We start from the raw sequence: 20533 nt of genomic DNA, 5'->3' as shown, positions 1-20533 counted from the left end.
ATCTGCTCCGGAAATTTCAAAAGTGCTCCGGAATTTCAAATTTGCTCCGGAATTTTCAAATCTGCTCCGGAAATTTCAAAAGTGCTCCGGAATTTTCAAATATGCTCCGGAAATTTCAAAAGTGCTCTGGAATTTCAAATTTGCTCCGGAATTTTCAAATGTGCTCCGGAATTTTCAAAATCTGCTCCGGAAATTTAAAATGTGCTCCGAAATTTTCAAATCTGCTATGGAAATTTCAAAATGCTGCGGAATCCTCAAAATTTGTTCAGAAACTCTCTTTTCCGGAACACAACTTTTACCCTCCGGATCATGCACTGTCCGGAACAACTCATCCGGAATACCAAAGGGTAATAAGGTGAAACGTTTTTTTTTCAACGGTTACTTTTCAGGAAGATCCTTATCCAATCTTCCTCGATTTGCGTGACACGATTGCACGCCCTCTAAACTAGAAAACGAATTGACGGTTACATTCTCCTCTTCTAGCCCAATTGCCTTGCCCTTTCACTTCACCTGTCTAATCACAATCCCAAACATTAAATGCGACCCGATGGCTTTCGGATCCTCATCATTACTTTTTCTCAACCCGACCCGTCCTTCCCTACCTATAAATACTCCTTCACTCTCCCATTTACCTCTTTACGCTCTCTCGACTCTCAAATCTCCCAAAATTTCTCACTGTTCTTCGTGTTCATCAAGCCTTCTTTGTGTTCATCAATGGAGTCCTCAAAGAACCAAACTTCAACTGCTCCAACTCCCAAGAAATCCATAGCCAGGAAGAAATCATCCAAAGGATCAAAGGGTTCATCCTCATCTGCCGATCAATAACCTTTTCTCAGAGACACCACTCAACTGTTCTCCTTGAACCCCCTTGACTACGATAAATCAATCAGAATAATGATTGAGTTCCTCACAAATCATCCTCTATCCATTCCACTTACCGAAATCCCTGATCATCCACTCCCACTCTCTCATCTTCATCGTGCATTCACCAGCATCAAGCTCGAAGATGGTGTTCTGTTAACTCCCATTATTGGTGATCGCACCATTCCAGTCTACAAATCAACCTTCCTCAAGGCGATTGGAGTTGCACCAAATCCTACTGGTTTCGAAGTGGTTGAACCAACGACTGAAGGTTTCAGACGTTTCTTAACTTCATCGGGTACACGCAAGACTATAGGGAAAAGGATTTCAAGAAAACTGCTATTTCTGGGCTCTGGACCGTCCTTATGCATCTTATCATCCGTGGGTTATCTGGCAAGCATGGCGGTACGAATACTTTGAGCAAAGATTGGATGAATGTGGTTTTAAGCATTTACTCTGGACGCAACAACGCTGTAGATCTTCCGGAGGTATTGTGGCAAGACTTTTGCAAGTTCGCCATCAAAAGGAAGCCGAACGAGATTTCGAGCCCTAGATTTTGGGCTCTGACGATTGAACAAATCTTCAAGGAACTCAACGTTCCCATTCCGGTTAGCACCATTCCTCCGGAGGTATGTGTCTCTTTTAAACTTGTTAAGGCATATAGGATTCCGGACCAATCATCTTTTGGTCCGGTCAGACGTCTTCCGGACAATATGTTGGCCATTATTCCTTCCGACTCTCCTTATCTAAAACAACATCTTGAGACTTCGGTTGTGTTCGACCCAACACAACCTGCCCCGGTCTCAGTTGAGCCTACTCCGGAAGAGGCCAATCCTGACAAGTCCAGACCCAAAGTTAAGAAACCAGCCAAACGAAAGGCTTCTCCTATCAAGCCAAAAGCCAAAAAGAAAACCAAAGTCAATGCCCCCTCTCAACAGGAGGGCACCCATGACATTCCGGCTGATTCTGGCCGTCCGCACACCCCTCCTGCCCACTCATTTGAGGTACCCCTCAATGTTTCACAATCACAAGCACACACACACGGGGAGTATCCACATCCTCCACCCTCACCCTCTCAAAAGGGTGATGTCGGTGTTGATCATAGTTCCTTGCAGCCCCCTGGAACACACTCACGTGTCAAATTTGATATTCCCATAATCTCTTCCACACGCACACACTCCGGAACCATTGTTCCGGAACCCAAGCATCCGGAAGGAGGAGCAGTCTCTCCAACTTCCGATGCCACAACTGGTCTGATACCCGGAAGGCGCACAGGACGACCAGGTACTAATGACCCTCTTTGGGAAGATTATGTGAACATGGCCTCATCTAGACGACCGGACCTGACTCGTGCTCAAGTGGAATCCACTCTCATCTCCATGAGGAATAGGATCATTCAAAGCAATATGCCCTATGTCCATCCTACTGACGATGATGCCATCAACGAACTTACTTCGGAGCTACCCCCCATCACCACCCATCAGAGCATCTTCCACACTGATCCGGAAGAAGAATTATCTAAAGAAGTTATGTTGGAAGAAGAAGCAAGAACCATTCCGGATGCACATCTCATGAACTCCATCAACTATCAATCAAAAGCATCCGTATCCAAGTCTGCTTTTGACTTCGGATCCTCTTCCACTACCACTCCGGACGATGGTTCCAACTCCCACCTTCAGGAAGATGATGACGCAACCAAACCAGGTCCCTCCTCAGATCCGAACGAACACCAACCTCCACCGCAACATTCCGATTCCGACACTAAATCCTCAGCTGGTGATCACGTTGACCCGTTTGCCTTACTAGAGATCCGCAACAATGTTTCGGACACTATGGATAAAGTATCCTCTATACAGGCATCCGTAACAGAGTTGAATTCTAAGATGGATCAAAAAGTCTCCGGACTTGATTCAAAACTTGATGCCATTCTTCAGTCTCTCTCCCAATCATTCGGACCATCAGTAGCAGAGAGAGAAGCTCAACTTGATTAGCTAATTTCCATCCGGCTGAAGCATACTGTTGAGCAACTTGATTCCAAGTATGATTCTCTTGTCGACAACTATCTCAACACCATCTCCTCAATGCTCAAGGTTCATGATGATCTTGTGTCTGCTACCAACGACCTCATCAAGCAGACTCATGTTCGTCATGAGAAACAAATTCAACGCTTGGAGAATGAGATCCGAAAGAAGGATGAGATGAACCTGATCATTCAACAAGTCCTCATCAAACTCCTGCGCTCAACCTGGAACATTGTTGATGTTCCGAAAAGGAAATTTGATGAGATGATTGCCATCCATAGCAGCACATTCAAGCATCTCTCCGAACAAGCTCCCACTGCTGAAGCCTATGACACTCTTACTCTTCAACTCTCCACAGGTCTTCAGAAAGTTTTCTCCAAACTTGACGATATCAAAGAATACTTGTCGCTTGCACCGGTTTCAAGACTCACCGATGCAAGAGGGGGCGAAGGCCCAAGCAGAAGATGGAAGCCAGCCTCAGAATTCACACTCCGGGATGAAGACCTAGATTCCGAAGATGAAGACGTTCACATTGTCTCCGAAATCCTGGGAATTACTGAGGGAGACGAAGATGATGAAGACAATGAAGTATACGTTCCGGATGAAGCTCTAAAGGAGTTCTTGGTCTTCAAGCTCCAAAGCTGACCACTCCGAAGGTGTTAACAGAAGAACAAAAGAGGATCTGGCCCGCAGTCTCCTGGCCATCCTCTCTTCCGGACGCTTTTGAAATGGCCATCAAACTGGCTAAGGCAAAATCTTTCCTTACAGCCCAAGCCTTCCGAGCCACTCCCTCTATGATGTCTCACTCTCCCATTCCGGAACCAAAAATAGCCCCAATTGACCAGGTCTCTCCTCTCCGGACCCCAGATGAAATTCCGGAAGAACCGCTTCCAACTCCAGCTCTGAAATTCATCATTGATGAGAATATGAAGATGGTCATTGATGCACTTCAGAGAGACAAAGAGAAGAAACCGATGACTTCCGAACAACAAGCCTTCCACTCCGGGCCTCCCCTCAAACAAAAATCTGGATGGTCTGAGGAAGAAATTCACAAGGCACTTGAGGACAGCATCCAGATTCAAGCTTTAAAAAACCATCCTGATCCGATGCGTGGTATCTCTCCTCTTTGCCGTGAAGGCATCCTTCAAGCCAAGGAAATCATCCCAGCACTCTACTATGACCTTCCCTCAAATGACGCCGATCAACTGGATCTTCCTCTCTCTCCCTTTAGCAAATTCTACACGAAGTTTGCTCCGATCCACCCAACCGATAATACGAAAGTGATCATCCGGACAGAGTGTGAAAGGCTCAAAACCTTTTATGCCAAAAATGCTCAACCCTTCAAGGAAGTATGGACTAGACAGAGGATAACCAAAGTTCAAGGCTTTGGAAGAAAATTTTGGTAAAATTTGAGCTGAACTGTCCTCTGTTCCGTTTCCATCTCCTCCGGAACAAACCAACTCCCCGGACCGTTACTGATGCGGATTTTCCTTCAATGAATCCGAACGACATTCTTACCCTTGCGGCTTACTTCAGAGAAAATCAAAAGGATGACATCAGTATGGGTTCCTACCACGCAACTCTCAGCTTTCTCAAAGACTATGTTGCTGAGTTCTGCCGCTGTGATTACGAACTTGCTCACCTCTACGGAACCGAACAATTCGTTGCAAAGATTGGTTTTGTTCTTCCGGAAGCCGAAATTCTTGTAGATGGTCCAATTGAAGAACCAGTTCTTGGGTTTGTCTACACCACCAGAAGAACAAACAAGAAGGACTTCTTCTGAGTCCTTGAAAAACACCTAGTTCCCACCAAAGCGCTGCAGAAGTTCATATCCCGGGCGTCCAAGTCTGATGCTCCGGAACAGGTTAAGGCCAAATTTGTAAGTCAACCGACTTGGTACATTGCGGTGCGTGAGTGGTTGTTCCAAGCATACACCTTTCATCAAGAAAGAAATGAACTAAGATTGCTGATTGCTAAGTTCAACTACGGATCTTTCACTTACTTTTGGCATTTACTCTTATCATATTAAAAACATTCTTCTTGTTCTTCATTTATTAACTTTACTTTGATCATTATCTACTTGTTCTCAATTAATGTCTTGATCATTTGTTGAATTGATCATCTAAGACTTGATTGGTCTTTCCAGTCTCGACTAGAACATCCATCATCAAGCAGACATTGATCTCAAGCATTCACTCAAGGTTTGTGTTCTCAAACCTTGTCCCTGTGCAAAGATCTTGATCTCACACCCTCTTCATAGTCGAATTATGAAAACATGGCAAATAAAAATATTTTAGCAAAAGATTGGTCTAGTATCATGTCTTTATGTGAGACATCATGAGTCGTGTCCCATATGCTTCGGATATTGGGTCGATTGCATATGCTATAATATTCATCTGTTCTAAATTTTTCCAAATGCTAGAGCATTAAGAGGGAAAAAGTACTAGAACTAGATATGACTACTTTTATTAATCAATTGTCGAGGACAATCTAAGGTTTACCAAAGATTGGTTTCTCAGGGACAGTTGGAAGTATGGTGTGAATTTTTGGAGAGGACCATATTGACATATTCTGAAAAGAGGCAACTCTTGTTCAGAAGTGATAGTCAAAATGAGATTATGGAAATATTCCCATAAGTGGAAGTTATTCATTAAATGTGTGTAACATTAGGAAACTTAATGCAAGAAGGATGTTTAAAGCAATGTACTTTGAATTTGAGACTTCGTTTCCACGGAATGATCTCCATTGGAATACTCTGTAATGTCCATTGACAAGTCTTTGTGACTTTGTGCATAATCATTACAGAGGATCAGTGCATATAAGTTTAAAATCTAACAAGATTTCGGTAAATGGCAGGAATTTGGAATTCTTGCATTTGCGGTAAGGATTTGGGATTGTGAAATGAGAATCATTGGAATTATGTTCAATCGATCTATTCCACAAAGTAAAGATCATAGACAAACATAATATGCATACTTGGTGTATGGTATGACTATTGTTTAGAAAACATAGTGTACATACTTGGATCATGGGACTATTGTTTTAATTCAAGTATTAAAGTTGATAATTTGAAACAGTATCCAATGAATAATGTGTAATCAATATGGTGATAAATAAAAGGTGTTCTATTTATATTCATAAGTTCTGAGACCATATTGGATACGATTATTATTGTGTTTCACTTTGCATGTTTTGACTTCCAGAATAACTAGGCCATTTTTCCTGAATGACTAAGTTGTTCAAACCATCCACAGTCGATAATACGTTGGAAGTAGGTATTAAGGCAAGACTGTCATGAAACTGGTTTGTAGATGTCCAAGGTATTGGACATAGCAAGAGTTGCTACAACATTCATGAGTGCTCATAAGTTCTGAGTATTGGATTAAACCCACGCTTGACTCACTTCATGGATTATATCACGAGTGATCATGAGACGATAATATCTTATATTCTTCAAACCTAGAGATATGAGTTGTTGCCTATGAGTTGGTTATAGATTGATTGTAAGAAAACGCATTGGTAGCTCGATGTTATAAAACGTGCCTTTGTGTATGATTCAACAAGTAGTAGAACAAGCATATGAGTCGAAGTTTATCCATTCCTTTTACCCTTAAAGGGATAAAAGCGATATATGTGGGCCTCTCGATGACTTAGTGATGACACCCCAAAGTGCTTGGCCAAGCCTGGACTGATGTGATTTGTTCATGTAGTCGGTCGTCATAAATCAGAAATCGGGAAACCACAAATGGACAGAGAGAATGATTTTAATCCATGTCTCAGTCCATATGATATATATAATGGAGGAATATATGATCCCTTATCTAATGGACGCGTCATTGATTGGTTAAGAGTTCGACAACAACTTTTAAGAGCTACGATTGCTAGTCGGGTCGCAAAGTTATACGCAATAATAGTTTTAGACTTATCCAAGTGGGAGAATGTTGGATTAGTGTCTAAGTCCATAACTATAATTGGTATGTACTTGACCCGATTGGCATGGTCCATTTGGGTTGCATGGTATCGGAACAATTTCGATAGACTTTTCTGAGAAAAGGATATTTATGATTTGTTAATATATTATAAGTTATAATATATTAATATGAAATCATATTATTTAATTAGTATTTTCCAAGAATTAATTTGGGATTAATTTTGTGATCAAAAGGAGACTAATTAAATATATGGGGATTGATTGTGTAAATCATTCATTCTTATATGTGGGCTGATGATCCATAGTTCTTCATGTTGGGCTAAACCCATGGATACTCCATGGAGGTTTTAACCCATGGAGCATGGAGAATATGGAAAGACATGAGTTACATGGTGTAACCCTAATAGCCACAATATATAAGGACCCCATGGCTCAAGAAATTGGCACTAAGGTGTGTACACATGAGGGCTAGCCGATTTGAGCATAAGAACCTTTTCTCCCAAGTTATTCCAAGATGTTGGTGATGTTGTGTGAACCATTTGAGGTGTGACACTTGAGGCACTAGGCTCTTAAGCTCCAGGGAATCAAGTTACAACAAAAGGTATGTATTCTAACTTGTTTTATTACCCATGTATCAAAGATTGTATGCTAGTTAGGATAAAACCTTGGAATATTGAATATTTGCATGTATAATAGAGAAAACATAGATCCAAGGTTTATAGGGTTGCATGTACACCATAGGAGTGTAAGAATGCTCAAAACCCTTCGTCAAGATCCTAGTGCTTCAGGGTGTTCAATCTTGAGGATCCAGACGTTCCAGGATCTTCGATTGTGAGGATCCTGATGTTTCAGGATCTTCACTCTTGAAGATCCTTAACTGTACGTTGTTCTGCATAGCAAACGTTAGCTAAGGGTGGGAGTTAGTCCAGCTAACGCCCCTCCGATGCTTAAGTTAGTAATGTATTCGAGGAGAAAATAAGTAATAATAAAAGTTTTAAGGTAAAGAACATGCGTACCTTTGTTTTGTTGTGGATCATTCGATCCTACTTACATGTAGTATGCTATGATGTGTATGGAATTTTAGGATCTTGGCAGAACGTCTCCTTCGAGTGTTGCTAGCCAGTATGCTCCTTTTCCTGCATCAGCATCTACAAGATATGGTCCTTCCCATTTGGGACCTAATTTTCCTGCACTAGGATCCATGGTGTTTTGGAATGTTTTCCTTAATATCAAGTATCCTATTTGAAACCTTCTGACCCTTATATTCCTATTGTAAGCCTTGGTGATTCTTTATTGATGAGCAGCAATGCTAATTTTGGCGAGATCCCTAAGCTCGTCAATAGTGTCAAGATCTTGTGCTAGGATCCTGTCATTATTCTCTTTGTCTTGCAGCAAGTATCTTGTCGTCGGGATCACTACTTCAGTAGGGATTACTGCTTCTATCCCAAACACTAAGGAATAGGGGGTCTGACCTCTGGCCACTTTGGAAGTGGTTCTATCTGCCCATAAATTGAAAGGTTGTTCTTCTGCCCATCTTCCCTTCTTTTTGTCCAGCATTTTCTTCAAATTGTTAACTATGATTTTGTTGCTGGACTCCGCTTGACCATTGGCTTGGGGATGAATAGGAGTGCACATTATCATTTTGATCCCCCGGCTTGTGCAAAAGTCTCTTGTCCTTTTGCTGATAAATTGGGATCCATTGTCGCATATGATTTCAGCCGGGATCCCGAACCTGGTCAATATAGTACGTTTAATAAATGATACTACCCTTTTGTCTCTTACCTGGACGAAAGCTTCAGCTTCGATCCATTTGGAGAAGTAATCAGTCATCACCAACATGAAGAAATTTCCTCCTGGGGCTACTGGAAATTTTCCTACAATATCTATCTCCCATTTCATGAATGTCCATGGGGAGATAATAGGATGTAGAGGCTCTATCAGTTGATGCAGGATGTTGCTGTGTCTTTGGCAAGCATCACACTTTTGAGCATGTAGAAAGGAGTCTTTCTTCATGGTTGGCCAATAGTATCTTGTCCTTAGTATTTTAGAGCATAAGGATCTACCCCCGGTGTGATTGCCACAATCTCCTTCGTGTATATCCTTTAAGACTTTTGCAGCTTCAGGATCTTCCTTGCATCTTAGGTATGGACCTGCCATAAATTTTTTGTAAAGTTTACCTTGGATTAACACGAATCTTGAGACTCTCGTCTTGAATGCTCTTTCACTTTTTTCTCCTGTTACGATTGTGCCATTTTGGAGATACTCCATAATGGGTTGGGTCCATGATTGCAGACTTCTTTGAGGATCCTGTTCATCGGGATCCCTTTGAGGAAGGATCCTAGGGTCAGGATATTCAATAGTTGTTACGCTTTTTAGATGCATAGGATCTTCTGATTTGTCGGAAAGGGTTTCTATGGCTGGGGTTATTATGTGAGTTATAAGAATCTTCATCTCTGGTGGAATCCTAAAGGAGGATCCTAAATTGGCTAATGCATCTGCTTCTGTGTTTTCCTCTCTAGGACCTTGGGTTAGGCTAAAGTTTTCGAAACCAGAAGCTAATTTTTTGAGGATCTCTTGGTATAATGCTAATTTTTCACCTTTCACTGCATAAGATCCATTGTAGTGATTGGTTAGTAATAAAGAATCAACAAATACCTGAAGATCCTTGATTTGAAGGTCCTTAGCTAATTGTATTCCCATGATGAGTGATTCGTATTCTGCTTCGTTGTTGGTAGTGTTGAATTCACAACTAACTGCCTGGGTTATGATGTCCCCCTGTGGCAACTTTAGTATGATCCTTAGGCCTGTTCCTTTCTGATTTGAAGCTCCATCTGTGAACATCGTCCATTTTCTCAGGTGTTCATCATCTAGGAGTTGCTTGGCTTTCATGTCTACTTTGTTTTGTAGATCATCACTAAAGTCAACCACAAAGTGTGCTAATGCTTGTGATTTAATGGCAGATCTTGGTTCGTATCTGATGTCAAATGTCCTTAACTTCACCAAACATTTTGCCATCCTTCTTGACGTTTCTGGTTTTCTCATGACATTCTTGATAGGGTAGTTAGTTTTAAATGTATAGTGTGTGTTTCGAAATAGTGTCTTAATTTGGTAGAAGCGGTTACTAAAGCAAGAATTAATTTTTCGAGATGAGAGTATCTGGTTTCAGGATCCATGAGACTCTTAATTACATAGTAGATAGGATGTTGCCCCCCGTTAAGATCCTTGACCAGAACGGAACTTACCGCGTTTGAGGATACTGAGAGGTAGAGAATAAGTGGTTCTCCATCTATAGTTTTCACTAGTAGTGGAGACGAGCTTAGATATTTTTTATGTTCCTGGAAGGCTTTCTCGTGTTCCTCCTTCGACTCAAATTTCTTGTTCTTTTTCAAGATATCGTAAAAGGGCTTGCACCTTTCTGAGTATCTTGAAATGAACCTGTTACGTGCTGCTACACTTCTGGTTATCCTTTGGATGTCCTTTGTTGAAGATATGGATATTAGTTCCATGATTGCTTTTATTTTTTCTGGGCTTGCTTCTATCCCTCTTTTGGTTACCATGTATCCAAGGAACTTGCCTGACTTCATTCCAAAGTGACATTTGAGTGGGTTCTGCTTCATATTGTACTCTTCCAGGATGTCAAACGCTTCCTTGAGGTCACTAAGGTGATCTTCGGCTTTCATTGACTTCACTACCATGTCGTCAATATAAACTTTCATGGTGTCCCCCAGCTTGTCTTTGAACATCTGATTCGCCAACCTTTGATATGTCGCACCTGCATTTTTAAGACCAAAAGGCATTGTGGTGTAAGAATATATACATGTTGGTGTAATGAATGCAATATCTTCTTGGTCTGATGGTTCCATTTGGATTTGTTGGAATCCTGCTAAAGCATCCATGAAAGTCAGAAGTTCATGGCCAGCCGCCGCATCAATCATAGAGTCAATATTCGGTAGAGGGAAAGGATCCTTAGGATAAGCCTCGTTAAGATTCGTGTAATCTACACACACTTGCCATTTTCCTTTTTCTTTTGTACGACAACCATGTTAGCTAGCCATCTTGGGAACTTTACTTCCTTGATCATCCCTGTTTTGAGGAGCTTCTCTACTTCCTCTTGGATGATTTGATTCCTTTCGGGTGCAAACTTCCTTCTCTTTTGGTGTATTGGTCTGAAAGAAGGATCAATATTAAGTTTATGAGTAATAATGCTCTTTTCTATACCTGTCATATCTTAGTGTTTCCATGCAAATGTCTATACTCGATCTGCTCAGACATTAAGGATCCTATGAGAACTTTTGCTTCAGGTTCCTTGATTCCCAGGGGCTCTTCCTTTACGTCTTGTTCCTCTGTCTCTAGAACATGTTGTGTGTCACACCCCAAAACCGGAACGGCGGAAACGTTCGGGGGTGGAGGACGTCATGTTTAGTATCACAAGATATGTATATAGTAAGCAAGTAATGAACAACCATTTCATTTAGAAAGAAAGTGTTTACAATGTGTGTGTTCAAAAAACATAGAATTCATAAGCAAATAACAAAACAAGACTTGAAGCTATAATGCTCCATCTTCTGAATTCCCAGCACGAGTACCTGTCTAATAGGCTCCTGAGAATACAAGTTATTTGAAAGAGTTGATCAGCAATTAAGCTGGTGAGTTCATAAGATTTCAGTGATGTAAGTAAGTTGTAAAATGTAGTTGAAAATGTAGTAAGTTGTAAGTTCCGTTTAGAAAAGTTCGTCTGTTCCTCTAGAAAATCCTATATTTCCTACTTTAATGAAAGTTAAGTAAAATGACACTACAATCCCTTCTATGAGTACTAAGTGGTTACAAGTTATATAAGACTCAGAGTAAACAAACAACCGATTGTGCGCATCTGCCCTAAGGCGAAAAGCACACATCCCATTGTTTGTTTGATCATTGTGGTATATGACCCTGGTATATTCACTTGTTACTCATGGAGTTAATTGTAATGGTTCCTTTATATTTAATAAAAATATTCTTTAAGAAAACCCTTATTTCTCATAATAAAATGGTGCCACAGTGACTACTTTTATAATAACTTAGTTTATACTGGATATATATGATCTAATATCGGATAGAAAGTTAACTGGGTGAATCTGCCCTAAGCCCACAACCAAACAAGGAACAGGAAGTAAGGCGGAAAGCACACATCCAACTACCTATTGGGTATTAATTATATATAACCATGATGTATAAACTAAAGTATTATAGAGTTAATCACCTAAGGTCCTTTAAGTTTATACTGGTTTAATAAAATGGATTAAACCCTTTACTGGTCAAGTTTCTAGTTTTGTATTCAAAAGTTCTTCATTTGAAAAGTATGTTTTGTACTAGAAAACTGTGCTTTGACTCTGTGTCCTATCACCTGATGCATACCTGGTACCCTTATGATGTCTTAATGTATACTAAGCATATATATATCTAGAATCGAATAGAAAATAGATTGGGTGAATTCGTTCCAAGCCCACAACCAAACAAGGAACATGAAATGAAGCGGAGAGCACACATCCTATTACCTGTCAGATCCTATTGGTATATCTATATCCTATGATGTATACATTAAGAAATCATAAGATTAGCATTATGGTCCTTTCTATTAAACGTAGCCTTCTACCAAGGCATCTACTGTTATGTGCTAGACTCGACTGTTCTGTTTGTCGTTTGTAAAAATGTAAGTTTTCCCTAGTTTATAACTATCTTAACTTGAAAATAGTTTGCATTTGTCTTTCAAGTGGTACTGTCACTTTATGAAAGTAATGAGAAATGTAAGTACACAGTTGTCGTTTATAATGACATGCGGATGTACCGATGACCTAAAACATGTTTGTTTTATTATGGTCATGATGGGAAGGCTAGTACCCTACTAAACGCTCTCACTGTCTAGAGATTAAGGGAACCAAACGCGACCTCTGCAAATTCTTGCAAGCCGTGTAATTCACATTGAAGTTATATGATCATGTATACCCAATATAACTATCACCTTTTGTTTAAAACAATGAGTTAGTGATTCATTGATATAATTAGATCCTGTATGTTCTCATGCTATAGCAACCTAGTTTGTTTGTTCTGTATGGTATTGTTTGTTTCTCATAATAGTATTCTCTCTGTATGTTATTGTTTGTTTCTCATAATAGTATTTCTCTCTGTATGTTATTGACTCTTTGTATGCTTCATTGTACTAGAAGTAATGAATAGCATCCTCCTAAACTATACCTATTATAGTTTACTAAAGTTTTACTTAAACTGTTATTGAAAAGACTCGTTTATCTACTAAGTTATGCTTGTACTTTAAAAACAGAGTTTTGTATAACTATAAAGTAACATAACTTTAAAAGAGTTTTTGAAATGTTTTGACAACATATAAATGACATAAGTAACATTTTGAAAGATGTTCATAACAAACAATTACACAATTATCATTGTGTTCATTACGGGGTATAAACTCACCTGATGTGGGTGATTCAAGCGGGTATGCGTGTAAGGATGAGAAGTTCCACGAATGAAGTCCCGAGACACAACAAGTCCTAAATGACATATAATGACATATATTGGCATGAATATAGTGTTTATAAGCAACTATATGAAAGGAAACACCTTCCGGGACTAGGAAACAATTTGACCAAGTGTTGGAATTACATGTGATTCATCAAAGGGAAGTGGAATGGCACTAACTTGAGTGTACTACCATGGGTTTACGTCCAAAGGGAGTTTACAGCCGTAAACTCATGGTCAAACATGCCTAAATTTTGGTTTGAAGGCTAGGGAAGCTTTAGGGACTTTTGCTCTACACAAGTATGAGAAAGACCACCTCTATTGAGGCTTTTGATGAGTTTACGGCCCAAAGGAGTTTACAGCTGTAAAATCATGATCATTTATGTATTTGATAGAAGTTTAAGGTCCTACAATCATCAAGTAACGGTTCTAGTTCGCAAGCTTTGCATCTAGGAGGGTTTATGGCCAAAATGGCACCCTTAAAGGGGTTTACGGCCATGGGAGATGGCTTGGCCGTAAACTCCTTTTGTCCTTGTGTTCTTGATGTTTTCAAGTCTGTAAGCATGAGTCCTAACTAGATATGAAGTATAGGGAAGATTACTTACGATCTAGAAGCTTGAAATGGTCGGTTTTGGCCAAGAACACTAGTGTGTGTTCTTGGTGTTCTTGGTGAAACTTGAAGATCTAAGAAAAGAATGATTTCCATGGATGAAATCATGGAAGGATACTAGATTAAGAGATGTATCCACAAATCAAGGAAGAATACTTACATCTTTTGAAGATCTAGGATGAAAATCTTGATGATAGTTGAGAGAGAACTCGAGTTCTTGGGGTTGGAATGCAAGAAATGGCTAGAAATGACCAAGGGCCATACATATACACTTGAGTTTACGGCCACATGAGTTTACGGCCGTAAACTCATTGGCATTGTGGCCGTGAACTCTCTTTGATGAGGTTAAGGTTTGATTTCTTGGACAGTGTCTCTAGCAGGTACATTCTAACACTCATTTCTTAAGTGTACTAGACTTAAAACTCCTTAGAATGACCTTTAACCGGGCTAGAACTCATTACCAATGAGTCTGACACTCACTTGAGTTGATTGACTGGGCTTTTAAAAGTAAAAATTTTTTGGGTTGTCACATCGTGCCCCCTACCTTAATTGCTATTCTTGTTGGGGTTTGGTCGTATATTTCATGGAGGTTTTGTAGCATTCTTTCAATTCTTGTTGATCTCCCATGATCTTTATTGTTCCCCATTGAGTGGGTAACTTCACACACTGATGGTATGTCGATGGAACTGCTTTCATCTCGTGAATCCATGGTCTACCTAGTATCACATTATGAGAAGATAAGGTGTTAATAACACATAAATTTTGTATAGAGTTTACCCCTTCTATGTATCTTAGTAGCTTTATTTATCCAATTGTGTGTTTTGTTTCCCTGCTAAATCCTATGAGGACTGAGGATTTTCTGACTATTTCTGATTCTAGGATGTTCATTCTTTTCAGTGTGTCTAGGAGTACGATATTGACTGAGGATGATCCTTCTGACGAAATGATTGGCCATGTACAGTGTTATCATGAGTCCGTCATGGTGAGGATCCTAAATTCCTTCCCTGTCCGTCTCGTGAAATGTGATTTCTTTTTTACTGCTAATCATGGTATTCTTCCGTGGTATGTCCTCCTTTTCTGTTTTAGAGACCTTGGCGTGTCTTTTAGCCTAAGAATAAGAGGTATCACAGATGTTAGATCCGCCTGAGATAACATTAATTATCTTAGCGTCAGAGGGTGGAGATCCTGGTTTCTCTGGGATCCAATGATCATCCTCGCTGTTCTCCTTGGATTTTTCTCATTTTCTCCCGAGGATCTCTTTGAGGTGTCCTTTACTAAGGAGGTAGCTGATTTATTTTCGTAGAGCTATACAGTCCTCCGTCATGTGGCCAAAGTCTTCGTGGTAAGCACATCATTTGGACTTGTCTTTCCAAGCGGTGGACTTGCTGCCTCTCTTTGGCCATCTTGCTTTATCTCCAAGATCCTGCATAACATGAATTACACCTGAAACATCCACAGAAAAACAATAGTTTAGGAAGCTCTTGCTCTTCTCCTCCATCTTCAATGGCATTAACCCTGTGATGATCCGGTTTGGAATAGGGCTTCGATTTGTAGGATCTTTGAGTCGAGGATTCGTGCTTCCTGTTGGGGTTCTCATATTGATCCGAAGGGTTTCTGCTCTTCTCTATCTCTCTATCCTCTTCGATCCTTATGAACCTCAACGCCCGACACCTGACTTCGTCCAATCTTTTGCATGGGGTAATCACAAGGTCTTGATAGAAGGGTGAATCCTTTCTTAGTCCTATTTTAAAGGATTCTATAGAGGTGGCCATGTCAATGTTGGGGATGCTTAGAGCCTCCTTGCGAAACTTGTTAACAAAGTCCCTAAGTTTTTCCTTAGGATCCTGAACCACCCGGTAGATATCACTAGTGATCTTCTCGAAGGTTCTACTGCAAGAAAACTGGTTATTAAATATATTAACTAAGTGTGCAAAAGAAGTAATAGAGTATGGGGGAACGTTTAGCAGCCATTTGAGGGCTGATCCTGTAAGGTTCGAACCAAATCTTTTGCATAGGCAAGCTTCCTTCAAGTGCCCTGGGATGGGAATGATCTCCATCCTTTCTCTGTATTGGGCTATATGCTCTTCAGGATCTGTGGTTCCATCGTATAGCTTCATGTTGGGAGTTTGGAAGCGCTTAGGAACTTCGGTATCGGCTATCGCGGGAGAAAATCTCGAGATCCTGTGGCTTGTAGGAGATGCTTCTGGTATTCGTTGGACCACTCCGGGTACACTGGAGATCATTTGTCTTAGTTGCTGAAGTTCCCTAGCCATGTTTGGGTTTATTCATGCATCAACGTTAACATAGTTAGTATTAATAGTATTGTTGTTTAAGAAGTTACCAAAATTAAGGTTTCTAGGAGTGTTGAAAGGCTCATTGAGATCATTGATCATAGACGCTCAGTTGTCCATAGTTGCCCCCCCAGGGTGACGCCGTTGTGGTAGGAATTGTGTCCTTCTGGCGATTTTCTGAGGATCCTGCATTATTGAAGTCCAGGATCCTTGGTTGCACAACTGTGGGCGTAGTTTCCTGGGAATTCTGAAATTCCACCTTCATCCTCTCCACTTCTTTGAGTAGTGCTCTATTCTCCTCCTGCTGTTGGGTCACCTGTTGAGTCATTTTCCTCATCATAGCGAAAAGTTCTACAGTAGTAACTGAGGCAGTTAGATCCTGGAGCCCTGAGGATCCCAAACTTCCTGGATTAGCGATTGAGGGGGTGCTTTTCTTGGAAGTGTCAAGCGTTTTCCACTGAGTGGGGGGTTCACTCGGAGGAGGTGGTAGGTTTTTGGTTGGAATGGAAGGAGCAGAGGAAGAAGAGAGGATCGATTGTGTAGACATGATTTTTATGAAGATTTTGAACACCACGGCCCCACAGTGGGCGCCAAATTGTTTTGGTCAAAAATTACACAAGTACTAATCAACCAAATTGAATGAGAGGCTGCGATGCTCAGATTGTGTAATAGCAAATGTTAAAAGAAAGCGACACAATGGTTTACAAGGAAAGCCCTTAATCCTTGCTAGGATCTCCGACATAAAACCTTGGGAGGTGATAATGATCACCTGCTTTGATGATTTTATTGATATAAAATAAAGATTGCAGTGAGTTCTTAATGAGAATGACTAAAGAAATTTGAAGAGTGAGCTTAGACTAAAGAAAAGTGTGTTGTATGTAGATTACAAGTGTCAATTTATAGTCTAATCTAGCCAACAAGATGTCCGATATTTCCGGGATCCTCTATGACCAGCTTCATGAATGTTATTTGACCAAGTATTCCGGGTCTGTAGCATAGTTGAGATGATTCTTCGTTGAGAATTGGTCTTCTCTTGACTACTTCTGCACACGTGTTAGTTATAGACAAAATATGATCGCTATAAATGTTAATAAAAATAATAACAGTAATTAACCGGGATCCTGATGTAGCTGAGGATCTTGGATATTTGAGGATCCTGAATATCGTAAGGACCCTGGCCCTAACATTTAGTAGAAGCTGTTACAAATGCAAGTATAAGTTTTTCAAGATGGGAATACCTGGTCTCAGGATCCAGGAGACTTTTACTTACATAGTAGATAGGATCTTGGTCCCCATTCAGATCCTTAGCTAATAATGTGCTCACCGTGTTTGAGGATATCACGAGGTAAAGAAGGATTGGTTCCCTGTCTAATGGTTTTACCAATATGGGTGGTGAACTTAAAAATATTTTAAGTTCTTGGAAAGCATCTTCATGTTCATGGGTCCAGTCAAATCTTTTATTCTTCTTCAAGATGTCATAGAAAGGCATGCATCTTTCTGACGATCTTGAGATGAACTTGTTTAGGGTTGCCACTCTTCCTGTTCGTATATGCATATCTTTTGTCGAGGATGGTGATCTTAGATCAAGGATGTCCTTGATTTTCTCCGGGCTTGTTTCAATTCCTCTTTTGGTCACCATTTATCCTAGGAACTGATGGGTTTTGAGCACTATAACATCCCTATGGTGCACATACAACCCTAATGCTTTGGATCTAAGTTTTCTCTAATTATACATGCACTTTTCTTTTCCAAATCATGAAGCCTAACTAGCATACAATTTGGCATATGAATCATAAAAACTAGTTAGAAGATTACCTCTTATTGTAGCTTGTTGAATTTGACCTTACAAGAGCTTAGCACCTCATGTGTGATGCCTCAAATGGTTCACAAAACACCACCAACAATTGGAGAATTATGAGAGAGAGCTTGGAGCACCAAAATCGGCTATATGCTTCTTAGAACACTTTTGTATCAATTTTGGCTAAGGGGTTACACATATATAGTGTAGAATTCCAAGGGTCACTTGTAAACCCTAATATATACACTTAGCTTATGATCCAATAACTCATATGGACTAACTCTTTATGGATTATCACATGAACTTAGCCCACCATGGATCAGTAGCCCAATCCATATGTATCACTGATTTACATAATCAGTCCCCGTATATTTAATCAGTCTCTTTTGATAACTAAATTAATTCCAAATTAATTCTTGATCAATACCAATTAAATAATATGATTTCTCAATTAATATATTATACTCATAACATATTAATAAATCACAAATAACCTCTTTCTCAAATATCCATCCTATCAGATTGTTCTGGTGAATGCAACCCAAAATGGACCATGCTACTATCGGGTCAAGTACATACCAATTATAGTTATGGGCTTAGACACCTAATCCAACAGTCTCCCACTTGGATAAGTCTAATATCTATAACTGCAAGTACGACTTAAAATCCGACTAGCAATCGTAGCTCTCAAAAGTCATCATCGAACTCTGATGCGTCCTTTAGAAAAGGGATTATAAAATCCTCCGTTCTCAAGATATCATGCGGACAAATACATGGAACATAGTCATAATTATATTCTAGCAGTTTGTTTTCCGATTTTTGATTTGTTTGACATAGAACTTAATTGAACACATCAATTGAGTCCTGACCGGGCCCGACACATAAGTCAAAACAAAATCATCGAGGGGCCCAAGATATCGCTTTTAGTCCTCTTTGGATAAAAGGAATAGATAAACTTAGACTTATATGCTTGCACTAATTACTTGTTAAGCCATACACAACAGCACGTTTTATAATTTCATGTTACTGATGCGTTTTCGCACCATCAATGTACAACCAACACATAATCAACAACTCATATATCTAGGTTTGAAGAATATATGATATTATCGTCTCACAATCACTCGTGATAAATCCCATGAAGTGATTCATGTGAGCGTGGGTTTAATCCAATACTCAAATCTTATTTCAGGAGCACTCATGAACGTTGCAACAAACTTTTGCTATGTCTAAACACCATAGACAATCTACAACCTAATTCATGACAGTCTTGTCTCAATACCTACTTCCAAAGTATGATCGACTGTGGATAGTTTGAATAATCTTATTATTCTGGAAGTCAAAACATGCAAAATGAAACAATTGTAAACAATCGACATAGGATAGTAACTTTACTTATAAATAAAACTCCTTTTATTTAATCATCAAATGTCAATTACATTTTATCTATTACAAGTTTCTAAAAACTATTTAATCATTAATACTAATATCGTCCTTCAGCCCAATACTCCTAGCATGCTGCAAGTGCTTAACCCTACTCAGTCCCTTCGTAAGGGGATTTATTGGGTTCTCTTCCGTTGATACCCTCTTTACTACGATGACTCCTTCGTCTACTTGATGTCTTATGAAGTGATGTTTTCTGTCAATGTGCCTGGATCTGCCATGATCCCTCGGTTCCTTGGCTAAGGCTACCACTCTCTCGCTGTCACAGAAAATCTACATAGGCTCCTTTACAGCTGGTACAACTCCAAGGTATGTAATGAAGTTCTTCAGCTATATCGCCTCCTTCGGCGCTTCGCTTGTTGCTGTGTACCCTGATTCGCACGTTGAATCAGCTACAGTCTCCTGTTTGGAACTTTTCCAAGTTATTGCTCCTCCATTCAGGGTAAATACCCAGCCCGACTGAGAGCGGAAATTATCTCTGTCGGTCTGAAAGCTAGCGTCACTATACCCTGTTACTCTCAAGTCATCACTCCCACCGATGGTAAGGACCCAACTCTTAGTCCTCCGTAGGTACTTAAGAATGTTCTTTACCGCAGTCCAGTGAGCTTTACCACGATTCCCTTAATATATGTGAACCATGCTCAAGGAAAAAGCCACATTTGGGCGAGTACAAGTCATAGCATACATGATCGAGCCAACTGCGGAAGCATATGGTACTCGGCTCATCTCTGTTATCTCGGCATCGGTACTCGAACTCTGAGTCTTACTCAGTTTGGTATTGATATGGATAGGTAATTCACTTTCTTGGAATTTTCCATGCTGAAACGTTTCAACACCTTATACAAGTAGGTACTTTGACTAAGTCCTATTAGTCTTTTACTCCTATTTCTCAATATCATTATCCCTAGAATGTAAGCAGCTTCCCTAAGCTCCTTCATAGCAAAACACTTCCCAAATCAAGACTTAACCTCCTGCAAGGTTGGAATGTCGTTTCCTATGAGTAGATGTCATCTATATACAACACCAGAAAGCTAACTGTACTCCCACTAGCTTTGACATTTACGCAGG

The 20533-nt window shown here is 40.0% G+C and overlaps 1 protein-coding gene across 1 annotated transcript; it reads right to left on the bottom strand.

Moving 5' to 3' along the window:
- Positions 1–8103: 8103 nt before the first annotated feature.
- On the bottom strand, positions 8104–10748 carry LOC145127961 (uncharacterized). The gene is made up of 4 exons (XM_079063029.1): positions 10249–10748; positions 9469–9787; positions 8991–9384; positions 8104–8423 (listed from the first exon to the last, which is right to left on the bottom strand). Exons 1-4 carry the CDS (start codon positions 10746–10748, stop codon positions 8104–8106), a joined length of 1533 nt encoding a protein of 510 aa, XP_078919155.1.
- Positions 10749–20533: the final 9785 nt, after the last annotated feature.

Source organism: Lactuca virosa, chromosome 1 (genome assembly GCF_052849685.1).
Source record: "Lactuca virosa cultivar CGN04683 chromosome 1, Lactuca_virosa_CGN04683_v6, whole genome shotgun sequence".
NCBI classification, from domain to species: Eukaryota; Viridiplantae; Streptophyta; class Magnoliopsida; order Asterales; family Asteraceae; genus Lactuca; species Lactuca virosa.
Note: the sequence above shows the minus strand (reverse complement) of the source record. Positions and strands in the feature narration are given on the sequence as shown.